This window comes from Aedes aegypti, chromosome 2, assembly GCF_002204515.2.
Source record: "Aedes aegypti strain LVP_AGWG chromosome 2, AaegL5.0 Primary Assembly, whole genome shotgun sequence".
Lineage (NCBI taxonomy): Eukaryota > Metazoa > Arthropoda > Insecta > Diptera > Culicidae > Aedes > Aedes aegypti.
Window position 1 is genome coordinate 184,410,625 of NC_035108.1, and position 25,352 is coordinate 184,435,976.

Genomic DNA, 25,352 nt, shown 5'->3' on the forward strand with positions numbered 1-25,352 from the left:
ATGTCTGCGGGGAGTGGCGGGGAGCGTTTTGTACGGTATAAAGAAGCTCTTCTTTAAATATTTGAAGTACCTACAACAATAAGTATTAATTTAATAAGGTTAACGACACTTGAATATAAGTTTGCATCCGAAGATGTTGAAACTATATGACAATGAGTTATCGACTAGAAAAAAATATCCAAAGTTGCACGGGTTTTGTTGAAAATTGGTTAGTTGAGTTTTGAAGCAAAAATTTAAGTTTTTAGACATGAGCAGCTTTTTAATGTCTGAACATGCAGAAAAATACATGTTTATTTTTAACTTCTCATACGTATTCTCAACTATCTGATATAATAGATGAATTTTTGACTTTGATTTTCAACTAAAAACTAAGTTTGGAAATGGTTTTTTTTTGCCAGCTATTTGAAAACCTGGACCAATGTGCGCCGTCCTGCTATTTGTTTCGCCATCACTGTTCAAATCAATGAAAAATTACGAACCAAGGATGGAATCCGGCCATTTATGAATTCACTTGGGTTGTAGCATCGCTAAGCTTGAACTTAGTCGAAATGACATTCAGTGTAAAAAATCACAGCAGGCTTAAAGAGAGGCAGATAGAAAATACTAACCAACGCATAAATTTTAGTAATTCGGTGCCTATTGTCATTTATGAGTGTAACTCAGTATTCTATGACTGAAGTAGCTATTTCACGGTGCTCCCCTGACCGTCATTATCAGAAAAAAAAATCGTTGGGTCCGTTTTGAAGTTACGCCCTTTTGAATGTTTCAATTCAAAGGAAACATGGCGATATGTAAGTGCAGTTTATCATTGAGAACATTTGAACATGCTTAACGGTATTATAATGCCCAATTAATCTATTTAAAATTAGTGTCTTCAATGGTTACACCTCAAAAAGGGCGTAACTCCAAATTTCATCTATCTTCCCATTCAAAACTCTATCAAGAGGCTCCGAATAACCAAACAAACATTGAATCAAATTTTGAGGCTATGTTTCTTCTGCTAATCACGGCCAATGAAACCCCGTCTCAATATCTCAGATTTCCTTTGAATTTGTGGACTTACTTATACACATTCAAAAGGACGTAACTTCAAAACGGGTTTTACGACTTTTTTTAAAGTTTTCCAAGACAGGCAGCTTAGCTATAGGAAACGACTGGTGAGCACAGATTTGATGGAGATTTTTTTTCTGATGGTAACGGCCAGGGGAGCACCGTGTATTTTTATCTAGCAGAGAAAGCCTTAAACCAGGCATATAGGCCTGTACGTGACTAAATTGCCACTGACAAATTTATATCTGATTCGGCATGTCAAATTGACAAATCAACAATCCATGGAGCTCTATTCGCTAATATCCGTTTGACTGTTCTTAGAATGTATCCTCAGCGTTTTTTTATTTTTTTTTAATTTTATTTTTTATTAGTATCATTCCAAACATTACATTCATTTCGTATATCTAGTTTTTCTGTGTTATAAGACAACACTATCTTCAGCGTTGTGATGATGACAATTTCTCGCTTATTATAAACCAAGTAGAAATAAATGATTTTTTAAATAACCGTTTGCCAAATCTACACACATAATATCTATCACACAGCAAATGAATTGCGATATCCATTGTGGTCGCTCACCACGCTTATTAGCTATTCTACGACAGCACGATCATTCGTTGCCTATATCGAGAGCTTTTTGCTAATAAATCTAGTCATACCGCAATCTATCGCCAGCCGACACTGACCGTTGAAAAGTAGCGAGACGTACGATCTGCATAAACTCCACGATCGGCACCTAACACTGGATTGGATACATGCTTTCATAGCAATTGACAGTTTTGAAAGCTCATATATGATAGCTCATGAGTTAGTTCTAGCTCATAGTTCGAATGACAACGGTCGCGGGAAAATGTTTCAGTTTGCATTTCTGCTGTTTCACGCCGCTATCAGTGCCGATATGGCAAACTCCATCAGTGCAACATGCAATAGGTAAGATAATAGTTTTCAATTTGTCGAATCCGGTGATGCCGTTTTCAGTGCTGTGTATGATTTACTACCGTCCCGTCATGTGATAAGCTGTCCCATTTATTCCGTAGGGCAATGAAACTTTATGGCGTTGTGCCAAAATCCGAAGGTCAAATGCAATATTTGAGATTCCTTAGTGCATACAATGAATCGTTGGATTTCTGGTTACTCACGGCTGTGATCAATGAGGAAGCACATGTGCTGGTCTCTGCTGATGACGAAAATGATTTTCGGAAAGATCTATTTAGTCAAAGGATGGAGTTTTATGTGAAAAATCCAAACATCGGAGGTTGTGCAGAAGGCGGTAGAACAGAACGTAAGGCCCAGTATAGATCAAAAGAATCGTTAGATTTTACCAGGAGATATCTGAGCTACAGTGACATCAACAGGTACATCGATTACCTAGGTCGGAAATACGCAGATATGGTTACCGTAACAAACGTCGGTAAATCATACGAAGGAAGGACGCTCAAAACAGTCACCATCGGACAAAGTCAACAATCCAAAACAATACTCATTGACGCTGGTATTCATGCTAGAGAATGGATAGCACCAGCTACTGCCCTTTACGTAATTAATCGACTAGTGCAGCACGCAAATGAGAATCGTGACTTGTTAAGCAATCTCACGTGGATTATTTTGCCGCTTGTGAATCCAGACGGCTACGAATACTCATTCAAGTCAAACAAATTTTGGCGCAAAACGAGGCAGCCATACGGGCGCTGTATAGGAACAGATGGCAATCGGAACTTCAATTTTCACTGGGGAGAAAAGGGTGCTTCGAAATACGAGTGCGTCAATACCTTTGCTGGTCCAAGGCCTTTTTCTGAACCTGAAACTCAAACTGTACGTGACCTACTACTAGCCAAGAATGACACTATCAAGTTTTATCTTTCGCTGCACTCCTACGGCCGAATGTTGCTCTATCCGTGGGGTTATAAGAAAGATCTTCCCCGAAAATGGAGAAATATGGATGTGGTAGCTCGCGCCGGTGCGTCTGCCATGAAACGATCGCACAGAGTAGACTATCGAGTAGGTGGAGCAGCAAAAGTCCTGTATGAAGCGGCAGGTGCCAGTGATGATTATGCAATAGCGGTCGCAAAAATCCCAATTGCCATCACAATGGAACTTCCAGGAGATGAGAGGGGGTTTCACCCGGTTGAGTCAAAGATTAGTATATTCATTCAAGAAGCATTCACTGGAATACGCGCCATGGCACTCAAGATGATGGAAATCCAGGTGTAGTTGGCAGTTTTATAGATTTCGATTGCTAGTATTATCTTAAGTGGACGAGTGAATGTTAATGCTTGGTAAGCGTTCGTTTTAGGAAGCTAAGGGCAAACATTAACAACGACCTAGAAAATATTGCATAGATTAGATGAAAACTTCAAGCAGCACAATAAATAAAAAAATCGTGTGAAAGGAAAAATAATTCGCAAAACTATTAAGGTATCCCACAAACACAAGATGACCATCGCAATGGCCGACTTGTGCCCCTTTCACGTTTACAAAGAAAATGAATAGTAAGTCAACAAATCCTATCTTCTTATTCAAAGCTTCCTACTAGTGCACAAAATTTGCAGTACCATGTGTTGATTCCTTCGAGAAATTTGTGTCTTTGGAGCTTGGGTACTACTTTAAGCTGAATTCTAAGATGTTTTATCTTAGTTTGGTAGACTAAACACAATGTGGCTCACGGAAAAAAACTCAGTGATTGTGGTTTGAGTGTGAGTCTTCCAATACTGATTGTTATAAGCCACCAGCAAGGATATAATCAAAACGAATAGTAATTTTTCTCCCTCACTAATCAACACCCTTCCAGTGAAGAATCTGGAGATGCAAATGTATTATCGGTCTCTAGAAGCAACAATTATTGCATACTAACATTCCTTTCCTATCCCAAGTGACTGTAAGGATTTGGCAGGTACTATGCTAGTAAGGCGAGCAAATACCGCTCAACTCTAATATGTTGCTTATCCTATAGGAGTAACCTTTGGTTTGTGATGCGATTCATGGATAACTCAAACCGAACACGATTGATATTGATTCCGTTGCTCGCTCCACATAGGCATGCAACAGAATGAAAACACCACATACTACTCTCTTACGGTATTTACTCACCTTAATAGTGATTCTAAATATTTTCTTTTTGCAAACTGAAGTTAGGTTTAAACACCAATTAGTTTCTTATATCTTCTCTAATAATTCCTCCAAATTTAATGTAAAACGAACAGCAAATCAATTATCAAATTGTCTGCAACCGTTGATTTTTTACCTGACTATCATACCCGGAACTCTCAATGACACCTGGTAAAGTATTATTAAACAACATACACGAAAGAACATCGCCTGTATTATCTTCTTACCGGCAACACCAGCTTTCACTATCAAAAATAATTTGAATAGCGATAACTTCTTTAAATTTCAATAATTGGTCACCAAGTATTGAGTATTGATTAATAAGGTACAAAAGTTCGGGTCCATATCTCAGTGATTACACGTCTAATCAAAACTCTCTATTACGCATTCGAAAGGCAATAAGTTATTTTGATTTCGAAAGTATCAATTCAAAAACATTTTTTTTGTATTTTGTTTACTAAATTTTTACTCAAAGTAAAGAGAGTTCTGTTTGATCTTTCGACCTTGACACTTGCTTTTGCCGGGGCGAGCAACGAGGGCAGGATCAAACATGTCGCGCGTTGGTCTAGTAAGTGAAAAAGTGGCGTGATCGGTGAGTTCGGTTGGAGTAACTGAAAAAGTGCCGCGATCGGTTAGTTCTGTTTGATCCTTCGACCTTGACGCTTGCTCCTGGGCAGTGTGTCAAGAAAGCCCGAACAGTTTTTTTTTTGTTTTTTTTTTTTATTCTTTTTGGGTCGCGCGCTTATTTTTTTTTCCTGAGTGCTTTTTTATAGCCGAGCAAACGAGTGAAGCCGAAAGTGGATTGTGGCTGCTCAGTCAAGGATAACGGATCAATTGGTGAGCTCGTTTCATGCTACTATTTCTAATCTATAAAATATGTATGACTGCACATTCAATCGTTACAATGGTGGGATGTAAATATGATTTTTCAACAAACTATGGATGGTTCGTCACTGTGAGTGTCGACACAAACTCTGATTCATGATTTATTTATGTTTAACATTTTTTTTTTCAGAACACCTCTTATATACCTTTATTTTTGTAATTAAAAAAACTTTGAATGGTTCGACACTACAAGTGTAGACTTGCGAATGGTTCACTTTATTCATCAAACTTTGGATGGTTCGCCACTGTAAGTGTCGGCATAAGAATAAGAGTGTTCTATGATGTCCCAACCAATCGAGTTTTTTGTTTCATTTCAAATGAGTAAAATATAATAACACATGCTTTCGTCCTGACAGCTGTAGGAATGTTACATTTAGGTATTTGTTCAACAAACTTTGAATGGTTCGTCACCTCAAGTGTCGGCTTAATTTTCCTCTACATAGAAATTGTTCATATCAAATGAAAATATTACATTTACGTATAAGCATGTATATATCTCACAAATCATTGTTTATCATGGTCTAATCGCTTATCAAAGTGAATCCTATGACCCAACGATCCTCCCCATTAACAAACATCCCTCCCAGTAACCTTTGTGGAGATGCAGAGGCAAACACGGTCTCCAAAAAGCAAAGGTTACACACTAACATTCCTTCCCCCAATCCCACCTGACTGCAAGGACGTGGCCGGCGCCGTTATTGACCCTGTATAAATAGAGGCACTAAATTATGCACACTGAAGAAGATTATGGCCAATCCCAGCCGAACTTCTAGTTGATTCTTTGTGCATTTTCACTGACTTCGGTCAATCACGGAATAGCAACCATTGATATGTGTAGTCAGTCTAAGCTAAGCTAAGCTAAGCTAAATTTTTACTCAAAGTAAAGACATTAAAAAAAAACACTGAAAAAGCATTGATAATTTCCTCAGCATTGAATCGATCAAGATTTTAAAACCAAATTCAAATTAAATTAAATTCAATTAAATTAAATTAAATTCAAACTTAATTTGGATTTCTGAGCTCACTTATAAAGTGAAATCCGTTCTGTTGGTTGTTTGGGTAATGTTTGTCATGCCACTTTTACCGTATAAAGACCATAAAAGTTTAAAAAACTCGGTTTGTATTTTTCAGATCTCTTGAAGAAGTTTCCCATACTAATTTGATAAATTTTCTAAAACAAAATGGCAGTAATAAAATTATTTGGGGATATCCCAAAGAACATCGGAATATCTAGAAAATCGGGTGACCAATGATCAAAATCGATACAAATACAAAGTTTTTTGAGATCTTGTTAGAATGGTGCAAAAATATCGAAAATTTAAAAGGTTATCAAGATGCCCTTTAAGTCCACCATCCGTTTAAAAATTGTAATGTTTTCGATGACCAGCAACTCCTTTCCTCGTTTAGCAATCACACTGTTTCGTTATATGCATTCTATTATTCTCAATTATGCTCTTTCATTAACTGTAAGTAAGAGAAACTCAACCTCCTCCCCATCATCCAAGCTTTAAATACTCATTGTGTTTACACCAGGCCTGCCTAAACTTTCTAAAACGCAACTCAAATCACAGAAATACTTTTGTGTGGCGGGCCATTGTTTTTTAAATGCACAAAGATTCGCATGAAATCTAACACTAACTAACTAAATGAAGCAAATATCTCTAAGAGAATTCGAAAAACAAATAAACGTTGTTAAGCATCCTGCTGGATATTGAGCGTCTTTCAAAATCATGCAATAATCATGCACAGTAGACTGATGCAAATTTTGAAGTTTCTGCTCCCCTATGCTTAAACAATGCCAATTATAATGATAATCATTCTCCCAAAATTTGAATTGATTTGGAAGAAAATTGGTTGTGCACACGCCATTTAAAGTTTATATGGAAATTACTATGGAAAAAAAACCTTTTGTGTTCAGTTCTCTATCTGCTCGTCAAAATAATATATGAAAAATTGAACACACTCTTCCCAAGTGAAATCTTCACAGCTACAACTTTGCCGAAGACCACATTTTGCTGGGACGTAAGGATAATTTATAATTCTTGATTCCAAAGTCTAAACCATGCTGAGGTGATCATTTAATTACTTTCAGAGCAACACTGCTTTTTTGCTGTAGAACATAGTAGCCTGGATTACTTTGATCTATTCTACCCGCCAGGAGCTCCACTGTTGCCTGTCGAGCAGTTGGTTAAGCATGTAAAATGCAAAATCACTTTATGATTATGAATAGCATTTTATCCTGACGTCATATCGAAATGTGATCTTCGGCAAAGTTTTAGCTGCAAGAATTTCACATGAGTAGAGATTGTTCACTTTTCCATAAAATATTATGACGGCGTTAGAGGGCTGAACACAAAAGGTGAGCGTTTTCCATAGTAATCTCCATATAAACTTCAAACGGCGTGTGCACAGTCAAATTTCTTCCGAATCACTTCAAACTTTGGAAGGATGCTATTTACCATAATAAAAATCGTTTAAGCATAGGGGAGCCGAAATTTCAAAATTTGCACCACTCTAATGCACAGCATATTTTGAAGAGTCTACCCAAGAAATTTTGAGCCTGTGAAGATAATGCCCATGACTTTATAGGAATCATACTCAGAGTTTCACCAGAATCCCATGTAGTAGGGTAGATGTACCAATGTTCGTTACCCTTAGGAAAAATATGTTTTTATTAATATGTCAATAGACTTCTTAATACAGTCAAAACGTTAAACAAATGCTTTCAATCCTTATTTGAAAGGAACAATATAAGAACAGATCACAAACTTTGTTTTCTGTCGAAATTTGGGGTGGCCAATACTGGATCACCTGCTCCAGTATTTGCCATTTTTGAATGTTTGTTCCTGAATTCGACACCTACAATAACTTCTTATGGGATATGACGAATCATGAACACCATGACGAAAAAAGGTGCAAAAAAGGACGAAAAAGGTGCAAATTTTTGAGAAAATTTTTTTTTTTGTATTATTTTCTGTAAAAAATTGAGGTTGCAGAAAATGTCTCCATATTATTTAAAAGAGATTTAATGAACACTTAACGATTGATATGTATTTGTGTCTTGAAACGATACTTAATCCGGGGCACAGTGGGACGAAATCAAAAAAAGTGGGACATGTGTGTTTGTGCTGAAACTATTGGTTTTAGCGTTTCGACATGTTCTACAAAGCTTAATCATTTATTCAAGGGTGGAGGGCGGCTGTCAACTGGGAGTAAAATTGAACAGCCAACCTAAGTCCAGAACCAGTTTTAAGGCTTAACGGGGAAAAGTAAAAATAATTATTCGCAAAATTACAGGTAATCAATGCGCTTGAAAGATATTGTTTGCATGCAGTTATTTGCTACGTGCTACTGCAGTGCGCTGTTTGCAATTTAATCAGCAAATTCTGATAAGTTCCCAAAATGGATGTTTTTGAGAAAATTGATTACGCCTTAACCATTGGTTGGTCGTAATTTTGTATGATTGTTTACTTTTTAGAACCAGCGACACGTTGGGGTAGCAGTAAAGAGCCGCCAGTTCCACCCTTGCATTTATTGAGTACTTAATTTAGACACTGAAAAAAATTTCACTTGAATTTATATACACTGAGAAAAAAAAATTAACTTTTTTATTTATTGTCAAAATTGAAAACTGTCTAAGGATTTAATTATAGGAAATACAATTTTCAATTAAACAAAGTGCGATGAGCCCCGCTTGACCCCGCAATTATTCGTACATATATTAAAAGGGTGCAGGTTGAGGAACAGCATGATGATAAAATTAGCTGCTACTACTTGCAACTTTACAAGATATGCACACTTAAATTTGATGTGAAAAAATCAGAAAATCGTTCGTAAATCTTCAACGTGAAGAGCTAGCGCTTTAGTGTCTTTGGCAAAAATGTGTATTTTTACAGCACCTTAAACATTGTAAAACATTGAAAAAATGTAGAAATTCAAATTTAGAAGTTATGGAGAAAATATTAGTTTTAAGGGGGTACCCATAATTTTTACCCCCTAACTTCGTCAGAGTGGGAGATAGAGCTTTTCCGCCTTCGACAAACTTTCATGAAATGATGTCGCCTACAATACTTCCTTAGACAGTTTTCAATTTCGACAATAAATAAAAAAGTTAATTTTTTTTTCTCAGTGTATATCACTTTAAGTGAAATTTTTTTCAGTGTCTAAATTAAGTACTCAATAAATGATGAAACTTTGTAGAACATGTCGAAACGCTAAAACCAATAATTTCAGCACAAACACACATGTCCCACTTTTTTCGATTTCGTCCCACTGTGCGGGGTGGCAAATACCGGTACCTCCTCCCTATGATTCGAAATCCTGCATAAAATTTTGTGAAGCTCATGACTCGGAATGAGGAGATTTTGATCAGAACTATGTGAGATTTCTGTCCAGTATTTTACAAGAATTGTGCATAAGATTGCTACAGAATATCGCCCATTATTCATTTGGAAATCCTACGTTGATGTTCGAGAATGAACCAAAACTACGATTCTTTAGCTTGATGCTTTAACGGACTTTTATTTATTTATTTCGTCAACCAACGTAGACTAGTACATTTTACATATACATATTTTTGTTTCATTTCTTAATACTAAAATTATGAAATTTATAAAAAATATCGAAAAAGAAAGTGTAGTGTAAGTAATGCTGATTTCATTTTGTTTTGTTTTATGCGTTGCGATTTCTAATGGATTTGAAGTATGTTTTTAGATTTTGCCGAGACATGGTAAAGTCAATAGTTTCGCAATGTTGATTGTAAATGGCCATCATTTGATTTAGAGGCCCGTTTTTTGCATAATTTGTTCGATGATGATTTGTCAAGAATAAGTTACGATTTCGTAGTTGCCTAGAAGGAGCGTAGAAATTTATTTTTGATAAGATTTCTGTAGAATCAATACGTTGCGAAACGATATCATTTACAAATGAAACTCTTGCGATTTCACGCCGCTCTTTCAACGTTTGTATGTCAATAAGCATGCAGCGTGCTTTGTAGGGTGGAAATGGAAATGATGTCCAACCTAATTTACGAAGAGCATATAGTAGAAATTGTTTTTGCACAGATTCTAATCTTTCTTCGTGTGTGATTGAGAAAGGAGACCATACAATGCTGCAGTATTCCATGATTGATCGTACATATGCAATATATAGAGTTTTAATTGTGTATGGGTCATGAAAGTTGTAGCAGAAGCGTTTTATGAACCCTAGCATGTTATTAGCTCTGTGAATTATTGTATTGTAGTGGTCTTCGAAAGAAAGCTTAGAGTCTAAGATTACTCCTAAGTCCTTTACTCTTTCACATTTTTCTACATTTTGATTTCCTAATGAAATTGAAATTCGTGGTGTTGTTCTTTTTCTGCTAAATGATATTAGGTTGCATTTTTTTACATTCAGTTCTAATAGGCTTTTTTTGCACCATATGTAGAATTTTTCTATTTCATTGCGGAATACATTGATGTCTTCTTCATTTCTTATTTCCAGGTAGAGCTTCATGTCATCGGCATAAATTAACACTTTGAGTTTATTGAAAATAAAGGAAATGTCGTTTACATACATAATAAAAAGAAGAGGTCCCAAATGAGAGCCTTGAGGGACACCCGAAGTGACTTGAATTGTTTTTGATTTGTTTCCTTTGAATTTTATTGTTTGTTGGCGGCCAGTTAAATACGATTCAAGCCATTTCAGCAGTCTTGGCTCGATTCCATTTTTTTTTTTTAGTTTAAAAAGTAGAATTAGTATGTCTATGCGATCAAATGCCTTGCTAAAGTCCGTATAAAGAGCTTCTACGTGGTTTCCATTGTCCATTGCATTCAATGAATAGTCAACAAATTGAAGTAAATTTGTTGAGGTCGAGCGACCTTTAAAGAAGCCATGTTGTGTGTCAGTAATTCTATTTTTGATTTGAAGAAATAGTTTTTCGTTGACAATTGACTCGAAAAGTTTTGGAATACAAGAGATAATGGCTATACCACGATAATTACGTATGTCAGATTTTCGGCCTGATTTAAAGATAGGCACTAAAAAGGAGCTTTTCCATATTTTTGGGAAGATTCCGGAATCAAGGGATTTATTAAAAAGCCAAAACAATGGCGCTGTAAGTTCTTTTGCTAAATTTTTCATAAATATTGGTGAAATCGTGTCAGGGCCGGGACCTTTTGAAGCGTCCAAATTCATTAGAGCGTTTGAAATTTCCCGCACATTGATTTGATTCACACCAATATCTCTAGAAAATTCCGGGTAAAACGCAAAATAATTGCGATCGCGGTCTTCTTCCGAAAATGTAGTATAGATTTCTTGGAAAAAATTTGCATATATATTGCAAATTTTTTCTGAGTTGTCACCCACATTTTCATCAAGGTGCATAACGGATGGCTAGTGTACCATAGGGACAAGTGTGCCACCACTCCTTTTTCTAAAAACTACAAAATATATTTTATCTTTGAGCTTTACAGTATGTTCACAATACAATGATCAAAATATGATTAAAATTCAGTGCGCATCGTACCTTCGTGCTGTGCGTACACGAATTCTCTCTGCTCTTGGAAGTTTTCTTAAAAACTACCTAAAGCAATAAAACAGTACTTTTCAGTGCTACAAAAACAGTACTTTTCAGTGCTAAAATTAAAAACGGTACTTTTCAGTGCTACTAAAACAGTACTTTTCAGTACTATTTTTTCTACTATTGATCCCTTTACGATCCTTGTTTGGACCCGTGCCTTCGATTTTTCGTTGGACCCGTTGGCGAAAGCTAGCGGTGGTAATCCTTCTTGGACACCGTCTTGGGAAAAAACCTTTCGAAGGTCACGTCTTCTTTCGTTTATTAATTAAACATGGTATCAACAACAAACAAAAGGAAGGGTGAATCTCTGAATTCACTACTTCCTTCCAAAAAAGTGGGTTTTAAAACTGTCACTACACGTGGCAAGAATGGAAGAAAGGACGCTTCCCCGGAATGCGAAGTTTCTTCCAAGGGTGAAATGAATAATTGTATCGAAATGAGCAATCAGTTCGATGCTCTAGACAAATTTTCCGAACACCAAATCGAAGCAGCCTCTAGCCCAGGCTCTTTGATTCAAGTGAGGAAGCAAAGAGTGCCGCCTATCGTGGTCAGTTGTTCCGAATTTGGGGGATTTAGGCAGGAGATCTTGAACTCCATTAGGGGAATCAAGGTTTCCTTCCAAATCGCAAAGAAAGGAGACTGTCGCGTTTTGCCGGAAACTCTTAAAGATCGTGAGCTTCTTCTCAAACATCTTGAAGAGAAGAAGCACAAATTTTTTACTTATGACGACAAAACTGAACGTTTGTTCAAAGTTGTCTTGAAAGGTCTCTCAAGTGACTATAAATCACCTGAAGAGATCAAAAATGGAATAAATGATTTACTTGGATTTTCCCCAGTCCAAGTAATCATTATGAAAAAGAGAACCCAATCTGGCATTGTTCGGAAAGGGCTTTCTCAAGAATTTTATTTAGTTCACTTTAACAAAAAAGAACTAAATAATATTAAAGCTTTAGAAAAAGCAAAACTTTTGTTTGATGTCCGTGTGACATGGGAACATTTCCAGAAACCTGGAGGAAATTACCAGAACCCCACTCAGTGCCGTCGGTGCCAAAAGTGGGGTCATGGTACAAAAAATTGTCGCATGGATGCTAAATGCATGATTTGCGGAGGTTCTTCTCACGCCAAAGACGTCTGTCCAGTGAAGGAAGATACCACCAAATTCATATGTTGTAATTGCGGGGCTAACCATAAGTCCAATTTTTGGAATTGTCCTTCACGAAAAAAGGTCATTGAGGCTCGTGCCAGGCAGATGAAAGATAATATCCGTTACGATAACGGTCGTTTCCGGAATTTGCCTGGTAGAGTATCGAACAATGCTCATTTTTCAGTTAACGATCGCTTGATCATGAATCATACCCATCAGGAAGATCATAATCATGCTCAGTCACAAACTAATTTTAATCCGTCGGGTAGCCGTTCGAATCTTTCTATTTCGAATGTATCTACCCACGGTAAATCCTTTGCCGATATCGTAGCAGGAAATTCGAACTCCTCCCCTGTTCGATCCATGGGTACCCATTCTACTAGTTTTAAATCAAATGGAAAAAACCCTACCGCCACAGGTAACTCCGCTTCTTCGTCTACCGAAAATTCCAATGGGAAATTACATGACATGTCTGCCTCTGATTTTAATTTTCTAACTGAACAATTGAATCTAATGATTGATGCAATGTTCAAAGCCACCACTATGACTGAAGCAGTCCAAGTAGGTGTAAAATTTACAAATCAAATTGTTATTGGATTACGTTTTTCTAATGGATCCAAATAATAATTTAAATATTTTAAATTGGAATGCTCGTTCTCTGAATGGTAAAGAGGACGAGCTGTTTAATTTTCTTACGGTTAATAACGTGCATTTAGCAGTTATTACCGAAACGTATTTAAAACCTGGATCTAAACTCAAAAGAGATCCTAACTTTTTTGTTTATCGTAATGATCGACTTGATGGGGCATGTGGGGGAGTTGCAATCATCATTCATAGGCGTATAAAACATCAACTGTTTTCATCATTTGAAACTAAAGTTTTTGAAACTTTAGGTGTTTCTGTTGAAACACAGTTTGGTAAATATACTTTCATAGCTGCCTATTTGCCTTTTCAATGCTCTGGGCAGCAAGTTAATTTGCTCCAAACTGACTTGCGTAAATTGACTCGCAATAAGTCAAAATTTTTTGTCATTGGTGACTTTAATGCCAAACATCGGTCATGGAATAATTCTCAAAGTAATTCCAACGGCAGAATTTTATTTGATGAGTGCTCTTCAGGATATTTCTCAATTCAATACCCTGATAGCCCCACATGTTTTTCCTCTTCTAGAAATCCATCTACAATTGATTTGGTCTTAACCGACTCTAGTCATCTTTGTAGCCAACTGATTACTCATGCTGATTTTGATTCTGATCATGTCCCTGTTACATTTCAAATATCCCAAGAAGCGATTCTCAATCCTATCAGCTCCACTTTCAATTATTTACGAGCCGACTGGAATATATATGAAACGAATGTTGACTCCAATCTTGATGTTAACATTTCTTTAGAAACTAAACTTGATATTGACAATGCTCTTGAAACTTTAACAAATTCCATTGTTGAAGCCCGGAGCATTGCAATTCCAAAATGTGAAGTAAAATTTGAATCCGTGATTATAGACGATGATCTTAAACTCTTAATCCGTCTTAAAAACGTGAGGAGAAGGCAATTTCAACGCACTCGCGATCCTGCTATGAAAATTATATGGCAGGATTTGCAGAAAGAAATCAAGAAACGTTTTGCTCAATTAAGAAACAAAAATTTTGAAAATAAAATTTCTCAATTGGACCCTGGCTCTAAGCCCTTTTGGAAATTATCGAAAATCTTGAAAAAACCTCAGAAGCCAATACCGGCATTGAAAGAGGAAAACAAATTATTACTAACTAATTGCGAAAAAGCTCAAAAACTTGCTATGCAGTTTGAAAGTGCGCACAATTTTAATTTAGGACTTACTAGTCCAATTGAAAATGAAGTTACTCAGGAGTTCGAAAATATTCTCAATCAAGAGAACGTTTTCGAAAATGCCTGGGAGACTGATTTGGAAGAAGTGAGAACTATTATTAAAAAATTCAAAAACATGAAAGCTCCTGGCGATGATGGAATTTTCTACATCCTCATCAAGAAACTTCCAGAAAGTAGCTTATCATTTTTAGTTGATATATTTAACAAATGTTTTCAATTAGCATATTTTCCTGACAAATGGAAAAATGCTAAGGTTGTTCCAATTTTAAAACCAGACAAAAATCCTGCAGAAGCTTCTAGCTATCGTCCAATCAGTTTGCTTTCCTCCATCAGTAAACTTTTTGAAAAGGTTATTTTGAACAGAATGATGGCCCACATCAACGAAAATTCAATTTTTGCCAATGAACAGTTCGGATTCCGCCATGGACATTCGACCACTCATCAACTTTTACGTGTAACAAATTTGATCCGTTCCAACAAAACTGAAGGCTATTCTACTGGTCTTGCTCTTCTAGACATAGAAAAAGCATTCGACAGTGTTTGGCATGAAGGTTTGATTGTAAAATTGAAAAACTTTAATTTTCCAACATACATTGTTAGAATAATTCAAAGTTATCTGTCAAATCGTACACTTCAGGTTAATTATCAGAACTCCAGATCTGAAAGACTTCCTGTAAGAGCTGGTGTTCCTCAAGGCAGCATTTTGGGACCAATATTATACAATATTTTCACATCTGACTTACCTGAGCTACCTCAGGGATGTCAAAAATCTTTGTTTGCGGATGACACAGGCCTCTCCGCCAAAGGACGAAGCCTGCGTGTCATCTGTAGTCGATTGCAAAAAAGTTTGGATATTTTTTCTTCATACTTGCAAAAATGGAAGATTTCTCCTAATGCTTCCAAAACTCAACTAATAATATTCCCACATAAACCAAAAGCTCTTTATTTGAAACCTTCAAGCAGACATGTTGTCACGATGAGAGGGGTTCCAATAAATTGGTCAGATGAAGTTAAGTATCTAGGGCTCATGCTAGATAAGAATTTAACTTTCAAAAATCACATTGAGGGCATTCAAGCCAAATGTAATAAATATGTAAAATGTCTCTATCCCCTTATTAATAGAAAATCAAAACTTTGTCTTAAGAACAAGCTGTTGATATTCAAACAAATTTTCAGGCCAGCCATGTTGTATGCTGTACCAATATGGACTAGCTGCTGTAATACCAGGAAGAAAGCTCTGCAGAGAATTCAAAATAAAATTTTGAAAATGATTCTGAGGCTTCCTCCCTGGTATAGTACCAATGAGTTACATAGAATATCCAATGTTGAAACATTGGAACAAATGTCAAATACAATCATTAATAATTTCAGGCAAAAATCGTTACAATCTTCTATTGCCACGATTAATGCGTTATATGTTTAGGTTAAGTTAGGTTAAGTATATTAAAAACTTTTTTTTTCTCTTATAAGCAGGTGAAATCAACTCACCTGTAAAAAAAAACTGAACTGCTACGGCAAATGAAATGTAATATGTTGTTAACAAAATGTTAATTAAATCTTAAATTTGTTTTACCAAATTAGGATGATAGTGTTGTCAAATAACACAGAACACCTAGATATAAGAAATGAATGTAATGTTTGGAATGATACTAATAAAGAAATTAAAAAAAAAAAAAAAAAAAATGATTAAAATTGCTCTATTTTTGACGTATTTACATCGGATTTTGTAAAAACAATACATTTGAGTGGATTTTTATAAGATTTAGTTGTTTTGAAATATCATGGAGAAAGGTAAACAAATTTTTCTAACGTACTGCACATCGTGAAACTATTCAAATGCGTAAGTAATTGTTGCATTTGAACGAAAAAAGTATTTAGTTTTACATACGAAATCCAGTTTGGTTGAAATCTATACTTATTGAGGCAAGTTTGCCACCTATATGGTAAACGAAAATTGTTGGAGTGAAATTTATGAACATGTGAACCTTATCAACAAATCCTAATAACAAACCAAAATGAGGTCCCAGTAATGATTTCTGAATTATAGTAAGAGAATACAGTGTTTTTTTTCACAAAAGACTCAATATAATAAGATGTTTTTCGGCGTATTCTATATCAAGATTTTACCATTATTTAGTGCTGATTTAATGTATTTTACATATCCGTCGTAATATAAGGGTAATACATAAATCGTATTGAATGGAGAAAAAAATAATTATTTTAGTTAGTGGAATTGACTAGTAGAGAGTTCCACACGTGATGAACCCTGTTATAAAGCAGTCCCTTAAGACGATAAACTTAAAAATGTTTTTTAAATTATCTATTGACCTCTGCTTTGTAAGTAAATTTATAGGGAATAAAGAAAATGTCATTAGAAGTAGAATTACATGCGATGTTCATTCGGTGGCCGGGCAAGACGGTTGAAAAATTCGTTATTTTGGATGATACTTGAGATACTCTGAAACTAATACTTTTTGAAGTGATTTTCTTTTAAAATGTAACAGTGCTTAAGAAAAGCTGGCGAATCTAACACAAGCTAAATTGGTAGGTTTTGTAAGTTTTAGACAAAGTTAGAGAACACTTTGCTTAAGGTGGCACACTTGCTCCACATCTCGCTAAGCCAAAAAGTTGTTTTATTAGAAAGGAGCTCAGTTCATCCAATCAATCGTAACTCACAAATTCGGTTTGCTCGTAGGATCTAAATACTCCGCGAATAAATAGTATTGCTGCAGGTTGTAGTGCAAGTCTAAAAGATAAAAATGTCGGTTAATTTACTTAATTCAGCTTTCAAAGTTAGATATGATTTTGGTTGGAAATGGCTTCTGAGATGGTTTATCGTTAGAAAATCATTATGATAATCTGAAATTCATAATCTATCCTCAATCAAACCGTGGCTTAATATTTCTCAGCACAATTCACTAAACAATACAATGCCACATATCCGAACCCAGTAACTTCATCACTAAACTTTTCCACCCAGATATAATTTAGCAAGAATTTAATGATATTAAAAACTATGTGCTATTCAATTTTTATTATAACTAGTTCATTCGATCTCTAAATCTCTCATCTTCTCTAACAAATCGGTTCGTTAGTTGTCAAACGGCTGCCATTATTAGACGGCGTCGCCAACACTTGAAATCTTTGAAAATGTTGTCCAGGATTTCATGCTAATCTTAGCTAGGATTTAATATAATTTCTTATTGAAATCGATGAAAAGTGTGACTAGAAGTCTATGGAATCTTATCAATATTGTGTGAGAATCCTGTACATGTTATCCTTGAAAAATGTGTCCAGAGTTCATGGCGAATCCTTCCCAAGATATTGCAAAAAGCCTGTATTCCTTTCAAGGATTAAGAGTTTATCACTCCCATACAGGGTTACCATATTTGCTCTACCCGAATACATTTTTAATCTCCGTAAGAGAGTATAAAAAGGTACACTGAGCCAATTGTAAAAAATGAAAAATTCAGTTTTCGTAAAGGTTTGTTCAACATAATCAGTTTTTGGTTATTTTGAAGATGTTGAATGGTTGAATCCTAATGACCACCAAAATGAAGGCTATGCTTCGAAAAATTAAATTATTGCCCGTGTACAATCTGAGCAAATGTCAAAACTGAAAATATAACTTCTTCCGTAAAATTCTACAAATAAAAAAAACACAGAGCTTTTTAATGTGCCGAATAAACAGCTCTGTATTTTTATTTCACCGAATTGCTAATTATTGCGATTTCGTAAGATTCATCCTCAGTTCTATTTATCAATTTTGTAATATGCCTTCTATAATCAACGTTGACTCCAGATGAGTTGTTTTCATAATCAATACAGTCGACTCTCCACATCTCGGTATCGAAGGGACACTCGAGATAGGGAGAGATTGAGACAAATAACATACCGTAAAACGGGGTAACTTTGATAATGCGGGTACCTTCGATAGTGCGAGACCCACCACACTATTTGATGTAGTTTTGAATAGTTTGTCGCTTGTATTTGACAGCCTAGTCATAATAGAGTTGTGTTTGATCCTTCGACATTGACGCTTGCTATTACGGGAGAGGGCGATGAGGGTAGGATCAAACATGTCGCGCGTTGGTCGAGTGAAAGTGAAAACAGCGATCGATTAGTTGTGTTTGATTCTTCGACCTTGACGCTTGCTCCTGTGGGGGCGGCCGATTAGGGCATGTCGCGCGTCGGTCGAGTAATGTGAAAAAGTGCCACGTTCGATTAGTTCTTTTTGATCCTTCGACCTTGACGCTTGCTCCTGGGCAGTGCGTCAAGAAAGCCCGAGCAGTCGTCAGTTTTTTTTCCCTCTCGGGTCGCGCGCCTATTTTTTCTGAGTGCTTTTATATAGCCGAACAAACGAGTGAAGCTGAAAGTGGATTGTGGCTGGTCAATCAAGAATGAAGGATCAATTGGTGAGCTCGTTTCATGTTACTATTTCTAGTCTATAAAATATGTATGACTGCACATTTAATCGTTACAACGGTGGGATGCAAATATGATTTTTCAACAAACTATGAATGGTTCGTCACTGTGAGTGTCGACATAAACTCTGTTTCATGAATTATTCACGTTTAACATTTTTTTTTCAAAACACCCCTTTCTTTTTACCCCGTTTTACGGTACTCTAAACGAATACTAGATTGAAAACCTCCGTTGTCAGGAAAATAGAGAACATAATAAACAAGCAGACGTCATTTAGTGTTTCTTATTTGAATTGAATCACGAAAATCTGGTCTAGTAACCTTTGATAATGGACATATCGACATACGGAGAGTCAATTGGGAACAAAAAATCAACAGGATTACATCGAGATATGGAGATATCGAGATAAGGAGGATATCGAGATATGGAGATTGTTGTTGTTGTTGTTGTTTGAGAGGGACTTTAACCCGAAGGTCATTCGTCCCTTATAAGAGATATGGAGAGGGAAATTGTATGCAGATTGAAGGGACCGACGAACTCATCGACATTGGGAGAGATAACGAGATGTAAAACATCGAGTTGTGGAGAGTCGACTGTTACAGTATTTATATTTTTTTATGATTCACATTCTCCGTTATGTTTTTGCACGTGTAAACGCCATTATTTTTTTTTTAATATTATTTTCCCACAATTGTTTCATCATGTAGCAAACATGTTAGTGCAATATGTATAACAATATTCGGTTCTAAAAGAATCAGGAAAAATAAGAAGATTCTGTAGAGGTTCCCTATTTAGACACGTTATTTCTGATATGACTCTCAACTTGGCTAAAAATGCACTAGAATTTTTTTCTAGAAAAAAAATGGAAGCTGTTTATAGTACTAAGTATTCTAATTTTACCTGTTTAAAAAACATCTAATTTGATTGGAAATTCTGAATGATTTGCAGAAAAAATATAAACGTGAACCCATTTAGCAGAAAACAATAGTACACAATTTATTAGTTCAGAAAGAGGCCATGCACTGTAGAAAAAATACGTCTGGTTTACGTCAAAGCTTTTTGGGAAAACTACTTTATAATTCAGAAAAAATATTGTTCGAAAATTTAGCCATTCGGCAATGACTTTTGTTGAAGGAAATCTAGGTCGAAAAATAATATTATCCTAACGAGATTACTCTTATAAACTTGATTTGTGATTCATAATGAAGAAAAAATCTATCATATCAAGTTAGATTCATTTGCAACTATTTTATCCGTTATTCGAACTCCAATCGGCAGTACTAAAATTTAGCTGCAAAATATTAAAGACAAAGATTTTAAATAATTACCGATTTAAAATATTTGTTCCAAGTTAAATCGAAAACTATTCTCCTACAAGTCATACTATACCATTATGGTGATCCATTTTATATTAGAAATAAACTCATCTCATCACCAAACTAAAAATAAAAAAATCAAAAGTTTTTTAGAGATATTCTAGCACCTTGCTGGTTTTGAGGAATTGTTACACATATTCTGAATTACACTTTAGCATGTTTTATAGCAAAGGTTTAGAAAAATTTAGCGACTAAAACAAAAATTCAAAAAAGATATCGAGTGCGGTTAAATTTTGCAAATTTGTGACACTGAACAAAAATGGAACTGGTTCAATTAATTCCAATTTTGCGTTTTTCATATAACGGATAACCTGCTCTACTGTAAAAGTTCTTAACGTAGCTCTACTGGCACAATAGCCTCCTCTTTGTCAACACTTGCTTCGTAAATGCTAATGTATGCCCAGCGCGCTCAACATTCATAAAGGGGAGGCAAAATACGATCAGGTACCGCTAGGGCATAACTCTTTAATAAAAATAAACTATAATCTACGCTGAATACTTGTAAGAAAATGCATTGAAAGTCAATGCAAAATTGTACGCAAACAAGTCTAATCGATTCTTGCAGCATGCATGTGAGAATGATAAGGAATTTTTAAAATAACTTTAAAAGTAGTTCGGCTAAAAGAGATTTATATTTATAAGATGGAAAATGTTTTCAAGTATCAAACTATCCATTCATATTAGTGGAACAATTCAAATTGAATACGACACCGGACACCTGCGCACGCGAGACCTACATTTGAGTGCACTCAATGCTCTGATCTCTTTGTAAACATTACTACCCATCGAATAACTACGTTATCGCTAATCATTCAATAATCGCACAAATTGTATATAAAAGAACATCCACCCTTGCAGCACTATCGCTAGTCTTTTTTCGAACATCGATTGCATCGCTTGTCGTGTGCAATTTTCACTATCATTTTCTATAGAGCTGAAAATGATTCCAAGGATAGTTGTGGTTTTGTTATCGGTACTAGCCGTTGTTACCGCCAGGCGATCATATGAAGGGTAAGAGTGAAGAAATTTTTACCTAAGTAGTGTATTCAATTGTAACAATACCTATAACTTAATGCATGTAGATACAAGGTGTACGGAATTGTGCCAGAATCGCCAGATGAAGCTGAAATTCTTTATCAAATTCGGCAGTCCAATCCTGACTTGGATTTCTGGCACCTAACCAAGCAGCCAGGCGATGAAGCAAGAGTTCTTGTAGCTCCAAAGGACCAGCGATCATTTCTCATCAAACTCATCAGACATGGTTTGCATTACCAAGAAGTCATCTCGGATGTCGAAGGGTAAGCTGCGAACTATCTAGCTTTTTTGCTTAAAACCTAAACATAACGTTTCATGTTCGTTTTAGCACACTTGCTCCTTACAACGAACCTCGTACACGTGGCATGAGCCTAGACAGAGACGTTTCAACGAGCTATCTCAGACACAATGAGATTAATGAATATTTACAGACGCTTTCTCAAAAGTACCCCTCTCTGGTAAGTGTTGAAGAAGCGGGAACTTCCTACGAGGGCCGTTCGATCAAAACCATCACAATCAACAAAAAGCCTGGTAATGCCGTAGTATTTCTGGATGCCGGCATTCATGCTCGCGAATGGATTGCTCCAGCCACAGCACTGTACGCAATTGAACAACTTGTCGAACATTCCAGTGAAAATCAAGAAGTTCTATCCAATTTGACCTGGGTTATTATGCCCGTTGTGAACCCCGATGGATACGAATTCTCTCATGAAACGGATCGCTTCTGGCGTAAGACACGCAAGCCCACAGGCAAAACCTGTAAGGGAACCGATGGAAACCGAAACTTTGATTACCACTGGGGAGAAGTAGGAGCCTCCACTCAAGCATGTGCCGATACCTTCCGCGGGGAAACGGCTTTCTCTGAACCAGAAACCCGAGCTGTGCGGGACGCTGTCATGAAGTTGAAGGGAAGCTGCAAATTCTACCTTTCGCTGCATTCGTATGGAAACTACATACTTTATCCATGGGGATGGACAAGCAAACTTCCGGAAACTTGGGAAGCTATAGATGAAGTTGCTCAGGCCGGAGCGGAGGCCATCAAGCAGTCCACCGGATCAAGGTACACTGTAGGTAGTTCAACCAATGTGTTGTACGCTGCGGCTGGTGGAAGCGATGACTGGGCATTTGCCGTCGCTGAAGTACCAATTTCGATCACCATGGAACTACCCGGTGGAGGTAACGGTGGATTTAACCCTCCTCCGTCTTCGATAGAGAAAATCGTTAATGAGAGCTGGGTGGGCATCAAAGCAATGGCATTGAAGGTAGCGCAAATGTTTTGATTAAACAGATCGAAATCGACATACATTTTGTAATTGTCTTTGTTTTCCATGAGTACAGAATCACCTGAATAATCTAATCACAGAGAAACAGACGTAACACTTCGAACAAATCGCGATCAAAATCATAGTCGCGAAAACATGTACGCCCAATGCTAAAAACACTGTAGTTGGCCGATGGACCAACAGATGGCGGTAGTGTGTAAACGTCAAACACGAATAAAAGCGACGCGAGCGCTGCGGGTGGTCGATTGACCACCTACCATATGTTCGAATCGATCGTTTAAAAGTTGGTCGATGGACATCGATGAGAGTGTGACGTCTGTTTGTCTGTGATCTAATCTTCCTGTTTTTTACAACAGTGAGTGTTAGGGTAGTCCAAATGGGCGAAGCCCAAACTCGATTGGTTTGCTACAATATTGTTGCTTAATGTTGGATCACGTCGTCTATAGAATCTTAACAAAAGTTTTTTTTTTAATAGAAGCAATTGCATCATGAATTGTTTCAGTACTCTAGCAATGGACATACTGGGAAGTTTATAGGGATTCCTGTGTCTGTGATGCCACCTTCGGGAATGCTTCTACAAATTTTTCAGGAATTTATTCTCGAAATGGACCGGTTATGATATCCATAGTTAGGCTTGAGGAATAACATTTATTCGATGGAACATTTCATGAATATTATTCTTTTGTTCCTAGTAAAAATTGTCTATTTTTTTCTTCAGATATCATCAGTAATCTCTCAAGATACACTCTTGGGACTTAATCCTGATAACTCTCTTGGGATTCTGCTTTCAATCAACATGAGTATGGGCATAGATGACCGTGAAATTCGTAGTTGCTACTACGTGATTAACCAGAACAATCGAAGTTGCACAGATATTCAATAAATGAGGCTTGGGATCATCTAACCATTTTCAATGTGCACAAATCAAGAGCTCAAAATTTAAAAGCCAAAACGGCGCCGGCCACTGTCATCGGCGAAAAGAAGGAGTGTGATTAATGATTCCCGGAATTTGGAAATTTCCAAAAGTTTGAAGAATATAACCAAAAGTACAAAAGTGGACAATAGAAATTTGTTCAGGATTTCATCCAATGCTTCCTTTGGGATATATTTTTATAAATAATTATAATTTATCTATCAATATAATAATCTACTGAATCCAAAGGAAATTTCTCAAGATATTAACTCTTTGATAGCATGAATTTCTGTGAAATATACTGAATAAACTTTGGGGGGCTTCTTGAAAACATTTATGATTTTTTCAAAAGCTAATTTGTGTAGAAGTTTTTGGATAAGAATAAGTAGGAATCTTTTGCATTATGCTCAAAGAAGTGCTAAGAAGAGCTTCTCAAGAAACACTGTAGGAATTTTGGTGATCTAAGAGTAACCTTGATTCTTGGAGTAGATGTTGGTATGTGAAAAATATGCCAAAAATAATGTCTGATAAAAATATTGAGAGGATTTTCATATCCTTTCTCAAAGTGTTTCATTATGAATCTCTAGAGAAATTCATCTAAAGAGATTCATGGTATCAGTATCCTTAAAACACTCCCGTGTCCGTGAGTGTAATTCCTAAAGGCATTTAAGTGGAAATGTTCGAAGGAATCTGTTGAGAAATGAAATGTATCGTTAGTGGAACTTTAAAACAAATAACTTGAAAAATCTTTGGAATAATTAACGGAGGAATATTAGCAGCAACTGTTAGAATAAAATTCAATTTTAAGTTTTGTCTGTGGTGAATACTTTAAATTTACTTTACTTTTGTCTTTGAACAACCCTCTGAAACTCTTCAAAAATGTCTAAAATTCAATGAATTCACTACTGACAAAATTTAAAATTATTTGTAGTGCCTCATAAAAATTTCAGTCAATTCGGACAACCAGAAATTAGGATACATATCCCCAAACTTAGACACTTTGTATAGAAAAACAGCATTTTGGTTACTAACTTTTATCACTGTCTCAGTGAAAGGTCAAATTTCAAAAACTTTATTTTGGTGAAAAAAAAATTTACTTCAAACTGAATCGGGAAGAAACAAATTAAGAGGGTTAGAGTCAAAGGGGTACAATAATCACGTGATCCTCTTTCTTTGATTATTGAGCTGAAATCGAATTCAGGTTAACTTCTGCGTCCATGAATTCTCTCGTGGTGTAGGGTTAACGCGCCCTATCTAGTGAACAGGGAGTTCGATTCTCACCGAGAAGACGGTGAAACTTTTTCACAAATTCCACATCAATTTGTCCATCTAAATCAATGTAATGTTTAGTTTTTTCGGTAGTTGATACAAACATTTTTACAACGTATCAAAAAGATTTTAAGTTGGTCAAACAAAATAACATGTAATGAATATATTTGAACTAGGACTTTCTTTAGAAATTATCTTGATGGACAGCACTCTTGTTTAACTTCAAAAAGTTTCTAACTATCAATTTTTAATTCATTTGGTTTAATTTCAACTAATGTATAAGCGCTTTCCATAATAATTTCATAAATTAATGACCCTTACTTATCAAAACTAACTAAATATATAACATAACAAAAGAATGACGGTAATGTCATTCTTGTAACACATTTTTTCATCATATTTGGTTTGGAGAATAGGGTAACCAATATCTTTTGGACCTCTATATATTTTGGAACCTGATCAG

General features: G+C 36.0%; 2 protein-coding genes across 2 annotated transcripts; both read left to right on the forward strand.

Annotated features, from left to right (window-relative positions):
- The first annotated feature begins 1,496 nt into the window (after positions 1-1,496).
- Positions 1,497-3,517, forward strand: LOC5572629 (carboxypeptidase B). Its single transcript, XM_001654082.2, has 2 exons — positions 1,497-1,980; positions 2,088-3,517. The coding sequence occupies exons 1-2, from the start codon at positions 1,844-1,846 to the stop codon at positions 3,259-3,261; spliced, it is 1,311 nt and encodes a 436-aa protein (XP_001654132.2). The 5' UTR covers positions 1,497-1,843; the 3' UTR covers positions 3,262-3,517.
- A 17,721-nt stretch (positions 3,518-21,238) lies between these two features.
- On the forward strand, positions 21,239-22,729 carry LOC5572634 (carboxypeptidase B). Its single transcript, XM_001654083.2, has 3 exons — positions 21,239-21,400; positions 21,472-21,687; positions 21,753-22,729. The coding sequence occupies exons 1-3, from the start codon at positions 21,330-21,332 to the stop codon at positions 22,702-22,704; spliced, it is 1,239 nt and encodes a 412-aa protein (XP_001654133.2). The 5' UTR covers positions 21,239-21,329; the 3' UTR covers positions 22,705-22,729.
- The last annotated feature ends 2,623 nt before the right edge of the window (positions 22,730-25,352 follow it).

What these genes read in the sequence shown, in the direction of transcription:
- LOC5572634 (XM_001654083.2), top strand. Translation starts at nt 21,330, where the DNA reads ATGATTCCAAGGATAGTTGTGGTTTTGTTATCGGTACTAGCCGTTGTT. An exon ending in GCCAGGCGATCATATGAAGG is followed by an intron (nt 21,401 to 21,471) that starts GTAAGAGTGAAG and finishes TAATGCATGTAG; the next exon opens with ATACAAGGTGTACGGAATTG. An exon ending in GTCATCTCGGATGTCGAAGG is followed by an intron (nt 21,688 to 21,752) that starts GTAAGCTGCGAA and finishes TGTTCGTTTTAG; the next exon opens with CACACTTGCTCCTTACAACG.
- LOC5572629 (XM_001654082.2), top strand. Translation starts at nt 1,844, where the DNA reads ATGATAGCTCATGAGTTAGTTCTAGCTCATAGTTCGAATGACAACGGT. An exon ending in ATCAGTGCAACATGCAATAG is followed by an intron (nt 1,981 to 2,087) that starts GTAAGATAATAG and finishes TTTATTCCGTAG; the next exon opens with GGCAATGAAACTTTATGGCG.